This window comes from Lutra lutra, chromosome 6 (genome assembly GCF_902655055.1).
Source record: "Lutra lutra chromosome 6, mLutLut1.2, whole genome shotgun sequence".
Lineage (NCBI taxonomy): Eukaryota > Metazoa > Chordata > Mammalia > Carnivora > Mustelidae > Lutra > Lutra lutra.
The window spans coordinates 150,748,842-150,770,390 of NC_062283.1; the positions used below are offsets into that span (position 1 = coordinate 150,748,842).

The 21,549-nt window shown below is 40.6% G+C and overlaps 1 protein-coding gene across 5 annotated transcripts in view; it reads right to left on the minus strand.

Moving 5' to 3' along the window:
- Positions 1-21,549, minus strand: part of PDE10A (phosphodiesterase 10A) — a 293,855-nt gene that overhangs the window by 17,173 nt on the left and 255,133 nt on the right. For all 5 annotated transcript variants that reach the window (XM_047734525.1, XM_047734526.1, XM_047734528.1 and 2 more), the window contains exon 18: positions 15,494-15,666. In XM_047734525.1, the coding sequence (XP_047590481.1) occupies positions 15,494-15,666 (173 nt within the window). The remainder of the gene's footprint in view (positions 1-15,493; positions 15,667-21,549) is intronic.

A 21,549-nucleotide genomic window follows, 5' to 3' on the forward strand; every position in this document is an offset into this window, starting at 1 on the left:
GGCAATGATGTCCATGTTAACTCGAGCACAAGGGGCTCTAGAAGACGGAGAGAAGGGTTTGCAATAACAGCTATGAGGGCAGCTCTGAACCTGCAGGAAAGTCACTGTGACTGCACATTATGCCTGCCATCTTGAAGGAGAGCACGGAATGGCTTTAAATGTGCAATGCCTTTCATACATCAATACAGAATCCCCACAAGATCTCGGGAAGGCCACCAAACCTACGCTGAATGTGGGACTACTTCGTGCACTGATAATTCTAAGCTCAGTGAAAAGCCTATTCATCAACCATGTATTCTGTGGGCTGCCTCTATGAGCTCATCAACTCCTGATCCCCTCAGAAAGGAGATCTGATCTCATCTGGTGAATTAAAAACCATTCTATTTATTTTTTTAATGATTTCATCTAAAGACTGATAGAATTGACATACTCTATCTCACTTAAGGACAAAACACTTGAAAAAAGATGTTTCATATTTACTACAGAGCCGTATTTCTGGATTGTATATCTTTGTTTCTCATACTTTAATTTAGGTGTAATTTACATAGAATGAAATACATATGTTTGAAGGATAAACTTTGAGGAGGATGACAATATATAGTCTCAAACTATCACATCGATGAAGACAAGGAACGTCTTCATCACCCAGAAACCCCTCCTGCCCTTTTCCCATTCAGTGCCCTTCACCCAACGCCCACAACTGTCAGTCTGAGTTCTATCACAACCACGAGCACCACTAATTCGTTTGGCTTATTCTGTGCATCATAAGAATGTCTTCAGGGACTCCTGGGTGGCTTAGTGAGTTGAGCCTCTACCTTTGGCTCAGGTCATGATCTCAGGGTCTTGGGATGGAGCCCCACATCGGGCTCTCTGCTCAGCAGGGAGCCTGCTTCCCCCTCCCCTCTCTGCCTACTTGTAATCTCTTTCTGTCAAGTAAATAAATAAAATCTTAAAAAAAAAAAGAAAGTCTTCATATAGTATACACTATTTGACTCAACAAAATGTCTATGTGACTCATTCATATTGTTGCATGAGTAGGCAGTTAGTAATTTTTGAAATTGCTGACTAGAACAGTCTTCCACTGTAGAAATACCAGAAACTCTCTATCCATGCACCTGCTATTGGACACCTGGGCTGCGTCCAGTTTAGGTATGTTACGGATAGGGCTGCGGTTAACATTTCTGTCTGAGTCTTTGTGTGAACAATATGCTTTCATTTCTCTTGAGTAACCGGAAAACAGAGTCACAAAGCAAGCAGATCCTTAGCTAGTTAACAAAGTCCAAAGTTCTTTCCAAACCAGTTGTACATTTTATCCTGTTAATATTTTAGTAGCTTCACACCCTTGCCATCACCTGGGTATTGATGGTCTTTTTAATTTTGGCCATCCTACTGAACATGTAGTGGTATCTGATGGTTTTAATTCAGTTTTCCTTATATCTAAATATATTCAGCAAAACTTCATGTTCTTATTGGCCTTAGGATCTGAAAAAAATCTTTCACTCTAGGGCAACCACTAAAAAAAGGTAAAGAGAAAAAGGAATATAGACAATATATTAAGAAAGGGGAAAAATAGAATCACATAAAATAATCAATTAAAGCTACAAAAGGTGGGAAAAGAGTGGAAGGCAAAAATAGGAACAAAGAACAAACGTGAATAGAAAAGAGTAACAAGCATGGCAGATACAAATGCAGCCATGTCTACACTCACTTCAGATGTCAGTGGTCTAAATAAATCAATTAGAAGAGGTCATTAGAATGGACTCAAGAACCAGACCCAACCTAACTCTATGTTGTCTTCCCAGTTTCAATATAAAGACACACAGAGATTCGAAGTCAATGAATGAAGGTACCAGACTGACATTACTCACAAGCAAATGAGAACAACTTGTTGATTTCAGACAGGAAAGGCTTCAGAGCAAAGTTATCAGCAGTAAAGTGGACCATTTCATCATAACGAAGGGGATAGTTCTCCAAGATATAACAATCCTTAGCTTGTGTGTGTCTAACAGTAGAACACCCAAATCTGTGAGGCAGAAACTGACAGAACTGCCAAGGAGAAACGGCAAATGTACTATTCTAGCTGGAGATTTTAACACCCGTCCGTCAGACGGACCCCCCCATCAGGGGCAGGTCCACATAGCAGAAAATCAGTGAGGACAAGTTTGAATTCAGCAAGTCCTTCAAACTATTGTATATAATTGACATCTGTAGACTACTTTAACAACTGTCGAAAACACAGTCTTTTCAAGATCACACAGAACATTCACCAACACAGAACAGGTTCCAGGCCACAAAATACACCTTATCAAATTTAAAAGAGTAGAAATCATACAGTGCGTGCTTTTTAGACAACAATGGAATTAACTAGATAGCAATAGTAGAAAAATAGCTGGGAAATCCCCCCAAATACCCAAGATTAAACAAAGAAAACACTTCCAAGTAACACACAGGTCATAGAAGAAACCAGGAAAAATTTAAAAATATTTATAACTAAATGAAAATGAAAACACAACACAACTTGAGGGATGCAGGGAAAGCAGTATTTAGAGGGAAATTTATTAACACTAAACATACACAAAAGAAAAGAATAAAGATGTAAAATTAAAAAAAATCTAAGCTTCTATTTCAGGAAACTAGAAAAAGAAGAGCAAATTAAATCCAAATGAAGCAGAAGAAAAGAAATGATAAGAATTATAGCAGAAATCAGTGCACTTGCGAACAGGAAATTGATAGAGGAAAAAACGATCAAATCCAAAGATGGTTCTCTGAAAATATCAATAAAAACAATAAGCCTCTCTAGCCAGTCTAACTAAGAAAAAAGAGGATGCAAATAGCTGGTATCAGAAATGAGAGAGAATGTCACTACAGATCCCAAAGGCATTAAAGGGATAGGGAAGGAATAACCTGCATGAAATGGACCAATTGCTTGAATGATACAATCTGCTGAAACAAACAAAAAGAAACAGATAATCCAAATCGGCCTAAACTATTAGAGAAGTTGAATTGATAATTAACAATCTTTCAAAACAGAAAGTAGCAGGCCTGGATGGGTTCAGAAGGTGAATCCTACCAAACATTTAAGGAAGTTATATCAATTCTCTATAATATCTTTTAGAGGACAGAAGCAGAGGAAACACTTCCTAACTTATCCCATAAGGCCAGCATCACCCTGATACCAGAACTGTGCAAAAACATTACAAGAAAACTGTGGACTCATACTTCTCAGAGCATAAATGCAAAAATCTTCAACAAAATATTAGTAAATCTAAGATAACACTGTATAAAAAGAATTATACATGTCCAATTATGATTGATCCCAGGTATGTAAGTCAAGTTTAGTACTGAAAAAAATCAATTAGTGTAACCCATCATATTAAGAGACTAAAAAAGAAAAAAAATCACAATATCCTGTCAGTAGATGCAGTAAAAGCATTTGACAAAATCCTAAAGCCATGCATGATAAAAGCTTTCAGTGAACTAGGCATAGGGGGAACTTCCTCAACTTGATAAATATCTATTAAAAAACCTATAGCTAACCTTATACTTAATGGTGGGAAACTCAATACTTTCCCACTAAGATCAGGAACAAGGGAAGGATGTTTCCTGTCACCACTCCTTTTCAACACTGTACTGGAAGCCTGTGCTAATGCAATAAGACAAGAAAAAGAAAGAAATGGCATACTGATTAGAAAATAAGAATTAAAACTCTTCACACATGGCATGACTATCAATGCAGACAGTTTGATAGAATCAATAACAATGCTTCTGGAACTAATAAATTATTACAGTAAGGTCATGGGATACAAGGGCAGTCATTTCCTACGCACCAGCAGTGAACAAGTGAGATTTGAAATAAGAGCATCTGGGTGGCTCAGCTGGTTAAGTGTCTGCCTTCAGCTCAGGTCATGATCCCAGGGTCCTGGGATTGAGTCCCGCATTGGGCTCCCTGCTTCTCCTTCTCCCTCTGCCCCTCCCCCTGCTTGTACTTTCCTTCTCTCTGTCAAATAAACAAATAAATTCTTAAAAAAAAAAAAAAAGAAATTTTAAATAAAAAACAAATTACTATTTACACTGAGAATCCCCCTCCCCAGAATTAAATACGTGTTTATAGGGAGAGGCGAAAGACCCAGCATAGCTGATACAATATTGAAGAAGAATGAGGTTGGAGGGCCGATGCTACCTAACCTCAAGATTTACTGTAAAGCTATAGTAATCAAGATAGTGAGGCAGGTGGAGAAAGAGTAGACAAACATACCAATGTAACAGAACAGAGTCCAAGATAGACCCATGTAAATATAGGCAAATCACCTATGACAGAGGCAAAAGCAATACAATGGAACAAAGACAGTCTTTTCAACAAAGGGTGCTAGAACAACTGGACATCCACATGCAAAACAAACAAACAAACCAAAAACCAAAAAAACCCGACTCTATATACAGACCTTAAACTCTTCCCCCCAGATCGACTCAAAATGGATCCTGGACCTAAAGTAAAATAGAAAACTTATAATACTCTTGCACAGGGATACCCAAGAATAATCTGTTATTCTCTTGAAGTTCTCCTCTACTGCTGGCATCACACTTTACAAACACTTGGTACTCAGTAAGTGTTAGCACACAGATGGAAAGGCGGATATGCCTGGAGGTACTGAATGCCTGGCCTCTGAGCACTAGGTGATGGGAAGCTCTCCTGGCTTGACTCTTGGGCGTGCTGCATGAGCCCCTGGGCCCCCTTCAACCCCCCATGATGCATCAACTGACTCCTGTCCTCTATGGTAGAGCTTGTTTTTCTTCTAGCTGAGCCCTCCCCTCACTTCTCGGGGACTTCCTAAATGCCATCTGTCCAAGTCTTTCTGCTGCGAAAAGTGCTCCAGCCTGGAAACACTGGGAGTGGAAAACGATTCAGTTCTAGGCCACATCTACAGATTCTCACCTTCCCAACAGCCCCCCGGTCTCTTCTTACCAGGACGTAGTGAGTCTCATTCTCAGAATCACTTTGAGTCTGGCTAGCTCAAAGTGATTCAATGAGAAGGTCCCTGCTCTTCTCATTGGCACAGGCCAGCTCTGATGATGTCCTCACTGAAAAGGCAGACAACTGTGGGATTTCAGGGGCTCCAAGGAATGGAACAGTAGGATGATGGCTTTTTCTGGTGAAGTTCAAAGCCTCCTACATTGCATCTAAGCCCATGTGCCCACATGTGCCCAGTTTGAGTCAGGACACTGAGATAACACTGTCCCACTGGCTTGGGTATTAGTTCACAGCAGCTGTGATTACAGGATCAAAATCATGCAGAGTTTCTGATTTTATGTAATGCTATTGTGAAAATGAGCTTAACTGCTTTCCAGTATGATTATTATGACTCTCTTAACTTCCTTTCTCCATGATACCTTGCATGAGTCATAGGTGGAGAATCTCACTGTACCCCACTGTACCGAGAAGCTGAAAGGCAAGAGTCCCAGGATTTCTCTTCCCAGCAATGAACCTCCAGTTCTCCCTGCAGGACTGTTATCCCTGATCCAAGGTTAGAACATCAGGAAACCATGACCTGGTAGATGTCTCCTTACATAATCACTCCTCATCCAAGAGGGAAGACAGGTGTCCGTGCAAATTTACCTGGGTGGGGATGAGATGGGACAAGGACGCCAAACAGGCACAGAATGGGGACTGCCCGCTACCCAGGAAGCCCCAGTGAAGTGTTTAGGCCTGGCCAGGACCTTCCCTCCCCAAAGTCAAGTCTATTGGCCCCTATTTTGATTGCAGAAGACAAAAAAATCATGTAGACCTCTATATTAGTTTGCTAGGGTTGCTGTAATAAAGTACCACAAACTTTGTAGCTTACACAACAGAAACTCATTGTCTCATGGTTCTGGATGCCAGAAGTCCAAGATCAAGGTGTTGGCAAGGTCGGTTCCTACTGAGGACCATGAGTGAAGGGTCTGTCCCAGGCCTCCTTTCCTGGCTTGCAGATGGCCATCTTCTCCCTGTGTCTTCACATGGTCTTCTGCCTGTCATGTTTGTATCTAAATTTCTTCTTCTAAAGATATCAGTTATACAGGATTAGGACCCACCCATATGGTCTCATGTTATATAATTAGTCCTTCAAGGCTATCTCTCCAAATACTGTCACATTCTGGGAATCAGGATTTCAACACAGGAACTTTTTAGGGGACACAATTCAGCCATAACAGTTCCTAGAACACAATTTTATTTTGAGGATATTCATGGCCCAGACTAAGCTGGGCCAGTGTGCATGGCTATTCTTTTCCCAATCTCTCTCCACAACCTTTCCATTCCCTCAGATGAAATCAAACACCCTTTGCATCCTTATAAAACTTGGCACCACTATAATTAAACCATGTACCGTGAAGTTATTTCATTGATGTGTCAATCTCTCCATTAGACTGGAATCATCGGGCGAGAGCAGGGCAAGCGGCTGTCTTGTTCTTTGCTCAAATCCAACACCTGGCCCAGGCTTGGCATGTTAACAATCCATAGTCATGGAACCGAGGTCTCTCTGAGCTTCTGCTCACTTCTCTCACCCCTCTGGCCAATCCCCCAGGAGCCTCTGCTCTAACGTGCTGACATTTCAGAGAGACATTTCATACACTGAACTTCACTTCATATCAACTGTATTAACATTTAACCTCCTTTAAGGCCATTCACATTTTTACTTAAAATCTAAAAGGTAAATCTTTCATGTAATTTTTACTTTGTCCTATTATTGAGTTGTTAAGTGTTATAGAAGACCTAAATATGGAGAATATTTTTCTCACACTGTGTGGCTTTTCACTTCCTTGAAGGTTGTTTTGAAGATTGTAAGTTCCTAATGTGATAAAGTCCAATCTATTATTTGTTCATTTGAAGATTAGTGCTTTCCTTTTCTTTCTTCCAGCTTCACTAAGATTGACCATTAAGAGTTGTATATATTTAGGTTGTACAATGTGATGACCTGATACATGTATACACTGTGAAATGATTACCACAATCGAAGTAACACATCCATCAGCTCATATAGTCACTTTTGTATGTGTGTATGATGAGAACACTTAAGATCTATGCTCTTAGCAAACTGCAAGTATAATATACAGTATTATTAACTAAAATTGCCATGCTAGACCTTAGATCCCCAGACCTTATTCATCTTACAATGGAAAGCATGTAGCCTCTGACCAATATCTCTGAAGGTTAGTGCTTTCTGTGTGCTATGAAATCTTTGCCTACCAAAGATCATAAGACTGTCTCCTATGTTTTATTCTAGACATTCTTATAATTTTAACACTTAAGTCTATTATCCAACTGAAACCTCAGTAATTCAAGAGCCATGTGTTGAAAAGACTATCCATTTCTCCATTGAATTTCTTGACACCTTGGTTGAAAACCAATGGGCTATACACTGTGTCTTCCATACTCTGTTCCACCAATTTATCTGTCTACCCGAACACCAATACACACTATCTTGATTACTGGTACTTTATAGCAAACCTCGAAATCAGGTAGTGTTAAGTTCTCCAATTGGGCTTTTGCTTTGACAAAGTTGTTTTGACCATTTTAATATTTTATTTTATTTTTTGAGAGAGAGAGTGCGCATGAGCATGCACATAAGCAGGGGAAGCAGCAGTGAGGGAGGGAGAAGCAGGCTCCCTGAAGAGCTAGGAAACCAATGCCAGGCTTGAGATCATGACCCTAGCTGAAGGCTGATACCCAACTGACAGAGCCACCCAGGTGCTCCTTGTTTTGTCTATTTTAGATCTTTTGTATTTCTACATAAATCTGAGGTCAGCTTGTCAAGGTCTACAAAAACCCTGGTAGGGTTTCAATTGGAATTACATTTTTGGAGGAATATTTGCAGAGAATCGGTATCTTAGTAACAGCGATTTTTGCAACTCATAATCATGACCTATCACTCTATTCATACAGTGCTCTCTCAGAAATGTTCTATATTTTTAGTACAGAGACTTATATATCATGTTAAATCTATTCAAGTGTGTCATTTAAAAAATGACACAGCAAGTGAAATTGCATTATTATCTTTAATTTCCAATTGACAGTTATTTGTGTCTGAAAATAAATGATTTTTTTTTTTAAATGTTGATCACATACTGTGTAAACTTGCACTTACTAAGTCTAGCAGACTTTTTGGAGATTCCTGAGGACTTTTTTTAGTATATGGCATGTGATTTAAAAATAAGGACAGATTTACTTTTTCCTTTCAACTCTTAGGCCTTTTACTTCTTTCTCAATGTTTGTTTTTCTTTTCTTTTTTTTTTTTTTAATTTTAAATGTATTTATTTGACAGAGAGAGATAGTGAGAGAAAGAACACAAGCAGAGGGAGAGGGAGAAGCAGGCTTCCCACCGAGCAGGGAGCCCGATTCGGGGCTCGATCCCAGAACCCTGGGATCATGACCTGAGCCAAAGGCAGATGCTTAACGACTGAACCATGCAGGTGCCCGTTGTGTCTTGATGTGATGCACTGGCTAGGGCTTCCAGATCAAAGTAGACTAGAAGTGGTCCCTGCAGGCATCCTTCATTCGCTTCTAGACTTGGAGGGAGAATCCTTAATATATCTCCTGTCATCAAAGTGGCTATAGTGTTTTCAAAGATTTTTTTTAAGAAATTGGGGAAGGCTTGTATCCCTAGTTTGCTCAGCTATTTTCCCCCATCAATAGGAGTTTGTCAAAAACTTTTTCTGCATCTTTTAAAATGATCACATAGTGTTTCTTCTTTCTTTTCTTTCTTTAAAAAAAAAAAGATTTATATATATATATATATATATATATATATATATATATTTATTTATTTATTTATTTATTTGACAGACAGAGATCACAAGTAGGCAGAGAGAGAGAGAGGGGGAAGCAGGCTCCCTGATGAGCAGAGAGCCCGATGTGGGGCTCGATCCCAGGACCCTGGGATCATGACCTGAGCCGAAGGCAGAGGCTTTAACCCACTGAGCCACGCAAGCACCCCTTCTTCTTTCTTTATTGTATTCCTATGAATTATATTAATTAACAAATGCTATTCTTGAGATAAAATCCACTTGTTATGCTTTATTATTTGTTTAATATGTGGCTGAATTTGTTATACTTTGTTATAATTTTGCATCTATGTCTATGAGGAATATTGACTGATCTTTAATTTACTATTCTTGTGATGTGTCTGTCAGATGCTGGTATCAGGATTATGCAGGCTTCATAAAGTAAGGTGGTAAGTGGTTCTTATTTCCATTTTCAGAAACATTTTGTATCAGATTGATATTATTTCTTCTATAAATGTTTGACAGAATTCACAAGTGAAACCATGAGAGAGCCACAGGGATGATGGCTCCCAAAATCACATTCCTGTTTCCCTCAAATCCTTTGTGACCCCAGGACCAAGGTCAAAACAGAAACAGAACCATCCTAAAAATGCTTAAAGACACATATTTCATAAGTCTAGGGCAATCCATGAAAAATTTAACTGGCCATCAGAATAAAGGTCAGTTGTTTGTAGAGAAAGATAACAGAATCCAGAAAGATGACAGAGCGTATTATCCACAATGTAATATAGAAATAAAGAAGCAGGAAAATGTATTCCATGATTCAGAGAGAAAATAGTCAACTAAACAGATGCATAGAAAACTCAGATGGTGAAATGTGGACAAGAAATTTTAAATCCCTGATGTGTCAAAGAATCTTCAGAAAAAACATATATTTTAATATCAAGAGTGAACCGATAGAGAATGTTAAGACTGTTATAAAAATGAACAAAAATAAATCTTAGAACTGAAAAACACATTACATAAAATAAAGACACCACTGGATGGAGTTAATGACAGGCTGGGAAGAATCTGGAGTTAGACACAGTGTAGCCAACTACCAAAACGGAGGCAGAGGGAAGAAAAAGACTGGAAAAATAATACCGAGTTTTCACAGCCCAAGAAATCATTCAATGATCTATCTCACGTGTAACTGGAGCTGCCAAAGCAAAGTGACAAATAAGACAGAAAAAAAATTTGAAGAAAAATAATGGTGGAAATTTTTCTACACTTCACTGAAATCAGCAGCCTATAGTCCCAGAAACCTCTGAGGAAGGACCTCAAGCAGGACCACGAGCCAGAAGACCAGACTTTATAGACCAGGTGCTAGAAACCAAAGATACAGAGAGAATCTTCAGAGCAGCCAGAATAAAAAGACATTTATGTGTAGAATAACAACAGGAATGGCCACTGACTTAAAAGATGAAGGGGAACAACTGGACACTTTCAAAAGAAAATCTGCCAACTTAGAATCGCAAATCCAGCAAAAACATCCGAAGAGTGAAGCCAAAATAAAATGGCTGGAAGAAACTGCTGTCAACACACTTTGAAGACACGTTAAAGGAAGTTCTTTGGACTAGAGTAGGATGATACCACATAGAAATCTGGAACTGCTCGAATAAGTGTGAAGCATTGGAAATGGGATACATGTGAGAAAATATGACAGATTAGTTTTCTTTTAATAAAAAATTCTTCAGTTGGCTATTCAATTTTAAATATTAGCAATCTATGTGGTATACAGGACAAATGTATCAGTATCATACTTAACGAGGGCATAGCAGACAAAAAGGGGTATAAATGGATTATTTTTAAGGTTTTACGTTGTATGGAAATGGAACGATATTAATTTAAAGCAACTGTTAAAAATGAAGACTGTAAACTCAAGAGTAACCACCTAAAATATAAAGAGACACAACAACGAAAGATAGTAGAAGAGACAGAACCAAGTGGTGAAGGAAACACTGAGTTAGCACAGATGAAGGAAGGAAAGGAGGGACAGAGAACAGGGGTTCAAGAGAACACAAGTAAGATAATAAATCACCAATCACATATAGTAACATTAAATGCAAGAAGAATGACTAGTCCGTCAGGAAATCGGTGACTTCGGGTCTCAACTACTGCTGGGACTAAGACCCATACTACATATGAAGACACAGACAACTTTACAGCAAGAAGCATTACAGACAAAAAAGAGAATTAATTTCACATTGATAAGATGGTAAATCATGGAGAGAACATAACAAATATAAATGTGTAAGCACCTAATAAAGTTTCTAAACACATGAAGCAAAATGGAGAAGTATGTAGAAATTCATGACTTTATTTATACTGGAAGCTGTATTTCCAGTTAAAAATGGGGAAAAATACATTTACAAGTGATTAAAATCTGTAAAACAACCATATGACTTTACCAAGAAAGTGACAGGACCTGTGTAGACAAACTGTAAAATGCTGTCAGGATTAAAGCCTCGTGCCAATGTCTTCGAAGACAGTACACTTCCATTTTCAAGTGAAGAATGAACGTAGCTGTGATCAAAGTGCCATGTGGCTGTTAACTGATAGCAGAATATGTTTGTCTTTTTAAGTGTTCATGATGAGGGGGAGAAAAGTCATGATGTCAACAACTTACATTCAAGGTGGACATTGAAAAAAGAAAGAAACGTATGGTAAGATGTTAACAATTGTTGAATGCATGTAGTGGGTATAAGTTGTACATCTCAATATAATCTATACTTTTTTGCAAGTTTGAAAAATTTTGATAAAAATATTTAAAAATGCATTTATTAAGTAACAATTTCCATAAAATTTGTAGGAGGTAAATGAAAGATGAAGATATCTTACCAGGTATGTATGATAAATTTCAACACAGTTACAGTAATCAAAACAGTATGCACACAGTCGAGGATTAGTTAATTAGCATTTAAATGGCTTAAGGAATCCAAACTATTATTTAATTTCTATAAAAACTTCAAGCAGTGGGAAAAATGGGTTATGAATTAAATGGCATTGATTTAACCCACCAGGAATAAATAAAAGACATAAATCCAGAAGAACTAAGCTCTAACTATGAAAATCAAAACTATAAAAATGCTACTGCCCCTCGGAACAGTTTGTTACTTAAACTGTAACCCCTGGAGGATTTTACTGGTTGCCAAGCACATTTAGATATGGCCTTAAGAAATACATACACTGGCAACGGGTCTTCGGGGAGAAGGACGATACACGACCGTGAAGCCGGGCAGCGGGGAACGCCCGGCCCGCCCAGGGCGGAAGGCCGCCTGCTTCAGGGAAGCCGAGCACCCGGGAGCGCCGGGTCAGCTCCGGGTGGCACGTAAAGCCGCGGCTTCCCTTCTCCGCGATCGCTCCTTTCTCTTCCCAGAAGCGCGGGGCGTTAGCTAGACGAGTCCTTTGAATGTGCTTGGTTAACTATGAGCTTCGTCCTCCTCCTTGCTTGTCCGCAGGACGTGACTGACGTTGGACCTTCATCGGTCCTTCTGTTGGCTACTGTTTCTGTCCAATAAAAGTGAGACTGTGGGGTTGCTCGGGGCAGCCGTCTTTCCGACGGTCGTCCCCTGCTCCCCATCTCCTGCAGCTGACTTGTTTGTGCCTAATTCTCCTCCCGTCGCCGACTGGAAGCGGCATAAAAATATACAAAATGAATTTTAAGTACTATTTATAGTCCTGTGACGACCGGGGAGGTCATCTTAAGCAAGCCAGGAACCAGATTTGATAAAAACAAATGAGAGATTTGACCTCATGAAATTAAATTTCTTTACAGTCAAAAGAAAATCTGAATAAAGTTTTTGAAAGTCGCCTGAAGAAAACATTTGTAACATACAACAGAGAAACTTTTAGTACCCTTAATAAAATATATAATGCAAACTGATTCATAAAAAAAGTAAACAATTCAACAAAAAATACTCAAAAGCTCTGAACAGACACATACATAGAAGCGGGAACCATAAACAGCCAAGAAGCACGAAGCAATCTGTAGTGCACGGAGCGCCCGGAAAATGCCACATTCAATGAGCAACGATTTCCACCCACATGTTCGGAGGACTGTGAACCTCCACAACCCTTCTAGAAAATTTACGATGCTTATACGTTAATAAATTTCTAGCATCACACAGTACACAGAACATATTCTTAGAGGACCAGCAGGTAAGACTAAACAGTAAGTTCACTGCAGATTTATCTATACTGTGGAATTCTAGAAATATCTTACCATCAGGGACAGGTTTAACAAGCTTTTATATAGTATGGAGTATATAGTATTCCATGCAAGATGTTATATAACCCTTACAAAAAGGAATGCATCTGGTATAATCACATTTTTATTTAAAAAAAAAAAAAGGACAGTATATTTGTGTGTGTGTATATATATATGTATATATATATATAGTGTACACACACAGAGACCCCCCCAACACAGAACTTTGAATAAACACAGGAAAGTGCGTGGGATGATATTATACCCAACAGATTGAGGGCATGGAGTGCAGAATAACAGAATATTCTTCTTATATATACTTCTGCACTCTTTGAATTAAGACAAACATGCATTACCTTTAAAATTATTAACTGTTATTATTACAGCATACACCACTAACACACACACATACCCATTAAGCACCAAATATATTATTTGTAATTATTCTTAAATTCTCTATTTTAAAATTATTATTATAATCATTTTGCTAAAAACAATATGTAAGAGACTTGATACTAATTACATGACTCTTACTTATAACCTTGAAAAAAAAAATGGGCGCCTGGGTGTCTCAGTGGGTTAAAGCCTCTGCCTTCGGCTCAGGTCATGATCCCAGGGTCCTGGGATCGGGCCCCGCATTGGGCTCTCTACTCAGCGGGGAGCCTGCTTCCCCCTCTCTCTGCCTGCCCCTCCTGCCTACTTGTGATCTCTTTCTCTCTCTATCAAATAAATAAAATCTTAAAAAAAAAAAAAAAAAGTATGCACATGGGTTTCAGCAAGCCAAAGGCTACTTTCATCCAGGGTATATTTTCCCGATCTTATAACTGCCATCATAAAGAGAACTGTAAACAAGACCACCACAGAATCTGTCGCAGGCAGAAACGCACGATGGTTGTAAGTCCTGAGCATCCTTGGGCTGCAGGCGGAGGAAGATGTGTTGGGAAGAACCTTTGTGGCCCCTCATGACGCTGACCCCTTCCATGATCCTGGGAGGCCCTGGCAATGTGTGCAGACTGCCCTAGTTAGTAAAAATAAGGTTTCTCTGTTTTCCTTAAATAGGGTTCCCAAAATTGTGTAAGTTTCAGGCTCTGCAAAATCTGGACCTGCCTGTGTTTTGATGTAAAATAATCACACAAAATGGTAGTTTAACCAAAGGAATGGATATCATTATGTTATATGCATGTAATATTCCTGAAGAGGCAAACTTTATTACATATCTATAGTCACTTGTAAATCTAAGGTTTTGTGTATGTGTTCCCTCAGTGGATTGCTTCTAAAAACTTTAAAACAGACTGTCCTAAAAAGAAATGTTACGATCAGTACTTAATGGATCATGGAGGAAGAATGCAAAGCACCCAAACAAGAGACTATCGACCCAAGTTCAGAGAGACTAGAAGAGACCAGTAAACAAATGTCCACAAAGCTCAACGTAAAGATGGCATCACTTAAGATGAACTTGGTCAGATGTGGGAACAGCAAAGGGAAAGTCCTAGTGCTCAGTCCTAGCTGGTGGTCACACCTATAGACTGACAAGCAGAGCAGGCAAGTTAGCCAGCGGACAGAGATGGAACACACAGATGGTGGACAGCTTCACAGTGAACACACCCAGTACAGCTCTGAGTTCGTTAGGCACAACATGCCGGCTCAGGAAAGACAAACCAGGTGAATTTAGCCTGATCCACTGGAACGTTGAAAGTAATCTAATTCTCCGTGTTCTGACGCCATGCCCACGAAGCCAACTTTTGATTGTCCCTTGTTTTCTTAAATGATCTGACCACACTGAATGCCAATTTTCTGATGCTTGTAACCAGAACATACGTTTGTAGATGAATAAAATGGAATTCCAATTTTATCCATCAATCACGTTAGCTTGGTCAGTAAGATACAGATTCTGAAAAATGAATCCATTTTTATTTGCTTTTGAGTCCTTGAAGCTAATGACCAAAGCCTGGACCGAACTGAACTGAATTCAGGGAGAGGCCTGACCTCTCCTGTAAAGTGACCTCTCTTTAAAAGTACCCATTCCTGGGGCGCCTGAGGGGCTCAGATGGTTAAGAGTCTACCTTCAGCTCAGGTCATGATCTCCAGGTCCTGAGATGGAGCCCCATGTCAGGCTCCCTGCTCAGCAGGAAGCCTGCTTCTCCCTCTCCCTCCCCCTGCTGCTCTGTTGTGTGTGTGTGTGTGTCTCTCTCTCTCAAATGAATAAATAAAATCTTAAAAAAAAAAAGTACCCATTCCTGTGCGAGCAGTTTAAATTGCAATTCATATTTTAATATATCCCCACAATTCAGTCTCCGTAATTTTGTCAAATAAAGAAATATGCAAAACGAATATAAAATACATGTAAAACAAAAAGAAAACACATAAATATTTTTACATTCCCTCTCCCAAATATAAATTTATGCTAAACTACATTTCTGTTTTTAAGTATACGTTTATTCCAGATAATACTTCCTAGGCTTCTAAACTTTTAAAAAGGATCTTTACCTATGTGATTGATTATTAAGGTTTAGCGATCCGGTCTGGTACATCTCTTCCAACTGTTTCCTGTTTCCAAAGTACAGAGCAAGGTCTGTGGCAATGATGGCTTTTCGGATGATCTCAAGCACCTGTTCATATTCACTGGAGCTCAGGGTGGAGAAGATATTGTGCCCTTCCAGCTACGGAAAAAACACAAATAAACACCACCAATAACAAGCAGAGGCTCTAATCTTCCGACATTTGCAGGTACTCAAACAGTACAGTCAATGGCATCTGGCCCACCAGTGACAGGTTTGGGGGACACAGAAGAAGAGTTTGCAATGATTAATGGAAACCAACGTGGCAGCTTCTCTTTAAGCTGCAACAGTGGAGCTTCCCTTCCCTGATGGTCTGCCACGGCGACATCACCTGCTGCCCCAGAACCCCAGTTACTGAAGAGCGCAGCTAGCGTTTGGGTATTTCCAGGAAGCAATTCAAGAGCTAGAAAGTGTTAAAATATTTAAGACATTTCTTTTTAAACTAATTTAAAACTTTAGCAATTTTCATATGAGACTGGAAATTGATGGATTAAGAAAATCATGGATATCTTTGTCCACTTCAGCAAGTCGAATGAAGAGTAAACTGCTTTCTCCATAGCACGGAAGAAAATGTCCCACGACCTCAAAATGAGGCTTAGTCAGGCATATTAAAATCTCTCCCCACAGGTAACCACCCTTTCCCATAAAACACAAACCGCTGAGGTGCAACCCTCTAGGGCCATCCTCTCTTCTTCCGCCCTCACGGGACGGGGCGGCAGACCGTCACCTGGACAAGACCAGAGCACGGGGCATTTGGACTCTGTCTCTTCAGAAGTTTTCTTTCGCATATGAATCTGTTAAGAACTTTTTACAGTTACTGAGAATCTTAAGCCTTTATTTGTAACTGAGATAAACATGGGTTGTTTTTGTTCAAACAAAAAAGACTGAAATAATAAAGTGGCACTCCATTTGTGCGCTCTTCAATTACTGTAAAATTATTCATTATTATAATGTCAGCATAGCTGTACTCCAATTGATTTTCACTTGCTCTAATTTATATCTATTGACTGACAAAATGCATTAAAAACTTGAAATTATTAAAATACATGTTAAAAAATCAGACATCTCACTAGGACACGACCTCCTTCCTGTTACTCTGAAAAGGTTGTTCATGTGCCATTTTCAATCATCAGAATCTTTATTATCTACTCTTAAGGTTTTATAAACATTTAAGGTATCCTATGATAAATACAGCAAATGGTGTTGGTTCTAGTTGGTTATTTTCCTGACAGTAATAATAGGAAGGCCTTACGTTTGTAGGATGCTCTGAATTGACAAAACATTTTCAAACACATGATTTCACTTTCAAATTAAAAAATTTAAATAACTCTTTGATGTCTAATTGAAATGAAGTTATTTGCTGAAGCATCAACAATATTTTTCTTTGAAGAGCAGCTGCAGTGCTTACAGAAACTGGTCATTTTTAGTAACATAATCTCATCGGAAGCAGCTTTTGCGGCGACGACGACGGGGGCCAGAGGGTATAGACGTGATGACAGACTCAAGCTCAACACACGGAAGCAGCCCTGACACTCAGCTACCCTGGGGACAGAACAGGGACGACGCAGGACGCGCTGTTGGTGGAGGCTTCAGGCACAGGCCGGTTCGTAACTGAGGGGACAAGGGAGGGGACTCAAGCTCTGGGGAGGTGGCTGAAATCAACTCTCCAAAATTTTAGTGCAGGAAGATAAAAGAAAATAACTTTTTTCCTCTGACTCCTGCTATGTAATCTGCTTTGCTTTCATTTGATCCTAACTCAAGTAACGTGGCAGTCTCTGTTTCAATGCTTAACGCCTCGTCACCTGCGCTCCCAAATCATGAACGCGTTTCACACAGGCAGGTCTGGTGGGTGCTCCCGCACACATCGGCTCCGGGCGGGTTGTCTGCAGAGCTATCACATGTGACACATGTTTTTATGCTTTATTCTATCACTAATAAACCAGTAAATTACAGTGTGTAAAATATTCTATCATACTGTTGAAAAAATTTTAAAAATCTCTCTAAATAGGAACTTCTTGGCCTGGGTTCTAGAATTCCCTCTGGGACCACAGAGTTATAAACTCACTGCATCTATCTATCTATCTATCATCTATCGATCATCTATCATCTATCTATCACCTATCATCTATCTATCATCTATCTATAAAATATGTGTTGAGTGTGTCATCCATAAGCACATTATTTTATCAGATTCTCTGAAGTATCCATGATCTATGGCAAATGGAGACCCATGTTAAAGATCTGTATATGGTGTTGGTCACTTTGGGTTTAATATTTCTTTTATTAGTTTTCTTTTTAAAAAATTTTTATTTAAATTCTAGTTAGTCAACATACAGTGCAGCACTGATTTCAGGTACTTTTCGATATTAAAGGCCACAAGGCAGAGTTCAGCAGAGAACCTTCATAAGAGAAGGTCACACCAGGAGCCCTCTACTGCCTCCCACGATACTCTGCAAGGGCAAAGGCAGCAAATGAGCACACGAACTGTGTCTTCAAGTGCATGAAGTGCGTGTCTTTCAGCTCCTACCAGAGGAAAATAAGGGAGATAGAGCAACCAACCACAGCAGAGAAATAGCTTAAAATCTTTAAAAATCTCCAATTTCACATTACGGAAACCTCATAATATAAGACTTTTATCTGCCAGCTGGGAGTTTATTATAGTTCATGTCCCAGGTCATAGTGCTTGAAGTTTGTTACGTCAAGGCAGGTCATCCCATTCTGTATCAATCAGGCATAAACTAACCCGAATTTTATATGGGGAAACGTTCCTAAAATCCAAAGACGGGTGAACTGCATACAGTCCTCAGGCCTGTGCGAGCGTCTGTGGGCTCTGCTGCGTGCTCTAAGCGGCCGAGGTCTGGGAGCTACCGGAGAACACACGTGACACTGGGATCAGCCCCGTGCTGGGAGCCCCCGGCGACCCACTCCCTGGGTGGGTGCTCTGTCGGGCCCTCCAGCGCTTAGACAAGGCAAGCCCGTGGGTTCTCAGCCGGCCACTGCACTGCTGCAGTGTGTCTGCCTGTGTCTTACCCATTGCGAGGTGAAGAACGGGGTCTTTACTGACCGAGCAGCTATTCAGTGTGAACGTTTCACTTTGTGCAAGGATGTTCAGAGGACGGGAGCTACTCTGCGCATGGCCCCAACCACGGGAGTGCCCGGGGAGGGTCCACAGCTTAGAGGGGGGAGTGTAGAAGCGCATGACAGAACGCACGCGGCGGTCTCCGGGATGAGCTCAGTGAAGGGCTCCAGAAGAGCACGGGCAGGGCCGTGGATTCTGCAGGGCAAGGAGGGGCCACAAGAGACCATGTGGGCTCAGCGGGAGCCACAACATTTCAGTACGGCTCAAGCACATCGTCCCCGTGGAGAAATGGTGACACGGTGAGAGAGTTCATAGGCCTGGTGTCCGAACTGGAATGGTCTCTGGAAGGTAACGAGGGACAGTCACTCCAGCAACAACGTAACATGGGCTGCAGGGAGGTTAGGACTGAAGCAGAAGGACACACTGCTCGTATTTCCTTAGCAAACTTTTAAAATATTATTAATCATAAATAATTCTTTCCAAAGCCCCATGCTGCTCAGCTCTATGAAAGAGATGCGTAAGGAAAGGCCTTGGAGCCCAGATTTCAACACCTGCATGCCAACCAGCCTAAGCTCACTCAGGTGGGTATAAGTCACCCACAGGAAGCCACAGGCATGGGCCAAATTATTCAGGGGACCTGAGATAACAGTAGTCAATTGCATCGAGCATTCACAACAGCAATGGTGTGGCACTTATTCGGATACTTAATCACCTGCTGCATCCAACCACAGGCTAGGAAGCACAGTGGTACTGTAATTAAGAACTAAGGGTTTGGAGTCAAACAATTCTAGTTTTTAATCCTGTTCGGTCACTTACTGTATGACAATGGACAAGGTACTTAATCTCTGATGCACATCATCTTATTGAAAATGGAAATAAACTGATACCTACCTCACAGAACATTATAAAAACCAATGTGTTAATATGTGCAAAATTCTTATGTTTCTCATTTATAGTAAGTATGAAGTCAAAAGTACTACAATATTTATAATGAGTACCTAATAAATGATGAAATGATTACTATGATGATGGTTGTGACAAGGAGGACAAAATTTACCAGTATGACTTCTGCAGCCAGAGCTAAAGGACAGAAAGGAAAATCGAACAAACAAATAACACACATATGTCCAAGGAGAAATATGTAGTTAAAGATCACCTCTATCCCTTCAGAACACATCTGCAGAAAAGGACAGGTTCAAGCTAGCCTCTGTGTGATACATTGTAGCTTATTAATAAAGGCAGTGTTGGATAGAAGTTACAACGTAACAACGTACAGTAAATACTACTTCGTGCAGACAGGCGGGAACAGTGGCTTGTCAGCAGCTCTAAGAAGTAATGAAAATGTTGCAGGATCCCAAAATGCTGGTGTAAAGACAATTCTCTTAACATCTAAACATATTTCAAAAGTACCAGACAATTCAAGATTGATGGAATATTGAGAACATTTTCTTCATAACAAGAAAGATTATTCCTAATTGGTCTGTTTTTTTAAATTGTGACTTGTGAGAACTTCACATGGGACAGTCACAGAAGGCTAAACACGGAAGAAGGGTGGCTTCGATATGCAGAGCGCTTGGTGACATCTCATGCGGCAGGAGAATGAGCAATTTAATATTCCAACAGCGACGGTTCTCCCACAATTACGGAAACATGCGGGTCAGCAAACAAGCTCACGTGCCTTCCTGAATGTGACCGTCCACACAAAATCGTTTCCTTACTTGAAGGCATGCAGTTTTTCAGTTCCAACCCACACTTTGTCCCAAGGAGACTCACTGACGCCCTCTCCATTGAATAAAACGGCGACTTTCCATCTCTGACTTGCACTCACTGTTCTGTGTCCCCTGAACTCTTACACCCATATTTCATACCTTCATGTGACCACCGCCATCCATGGCAGGAGACCCAGTGATGGGTGGGCAGGGACAGGGACCAGTGGTCTGCAGTGACTGTCCTCACTGGGCTTATAATTCAGAGTAGTGACAAGCTAAGCTCGCCAACAGAAAATTTCAGTACAATGTGGGAAAAAACTATGATATGCGTCTGCTTGCCGGCTCAGAGGCCATGCAAAGCGGCACATGGCTGTGCTCCAACCGCATCGGGAAGTCATGAAATAATTCTACTGGAGGTGGTAATACCTGAGCTGAGCCTTGGAGATAAGAAGTTGCCTCAAAAAGACAGTGGAGAATTACAAGTGAGGATGCAGGCAATGACACAGAAGTAAGAACAGTGTGCAACTGAGAAGTACAGTAGATACTGTGCTCCTAGGCCACCCATGGGCCATTCACTAAAAGCCTGAATATCAGTCTAGAAATGGAATTTATTGAGGTGCCTGGGTGGCTCAGTTGGTTAAGCATCTGCCTTCGGGTCAGGTCATGATCCCAGGGTTCTGGGATCGAGCCCCACATCGGGCTCCCTGCTCAGCGGGGAGCCTGCTTCTCCCTCTGCCGCTCCCTTGCTTATGTTATTCTTTTTCCTGAATAAATAAATAAATTTCTTTAAAAATGGAATTTATTCTTGACCCCCCAGGACCCACTGATGACTTTTAAGCAGGAGAATAACATGATCAGACGTGTCTGGAAGATGGGTGTGAGAGAGGCAAGCTTGGAGAAATGGTGTTCAGCGAGGGAATAAAGGTAGATGACAGATGACGAAGGCTGAATGCGGGATGTCAGAGAAGCAAGGTCGCTGGCGGACGCACAGGAGGCTGCAGGAGTCTGAAGGGCCGGCTCAGCAGGTGGTGGGAGCCCCCACTGTCTGTAACACCAAGGGCCCCGATCACCAGGAAACCAGTCCTGATGGCCTGCTGTTAAGAGGTAATGGGCCGCTCAGCAAAAACGAGAACACTGCGCTGACTTCATCCACAACTCAACCTCCTCCACGGCCCACGCAGAAGGGAGGGCCCACTG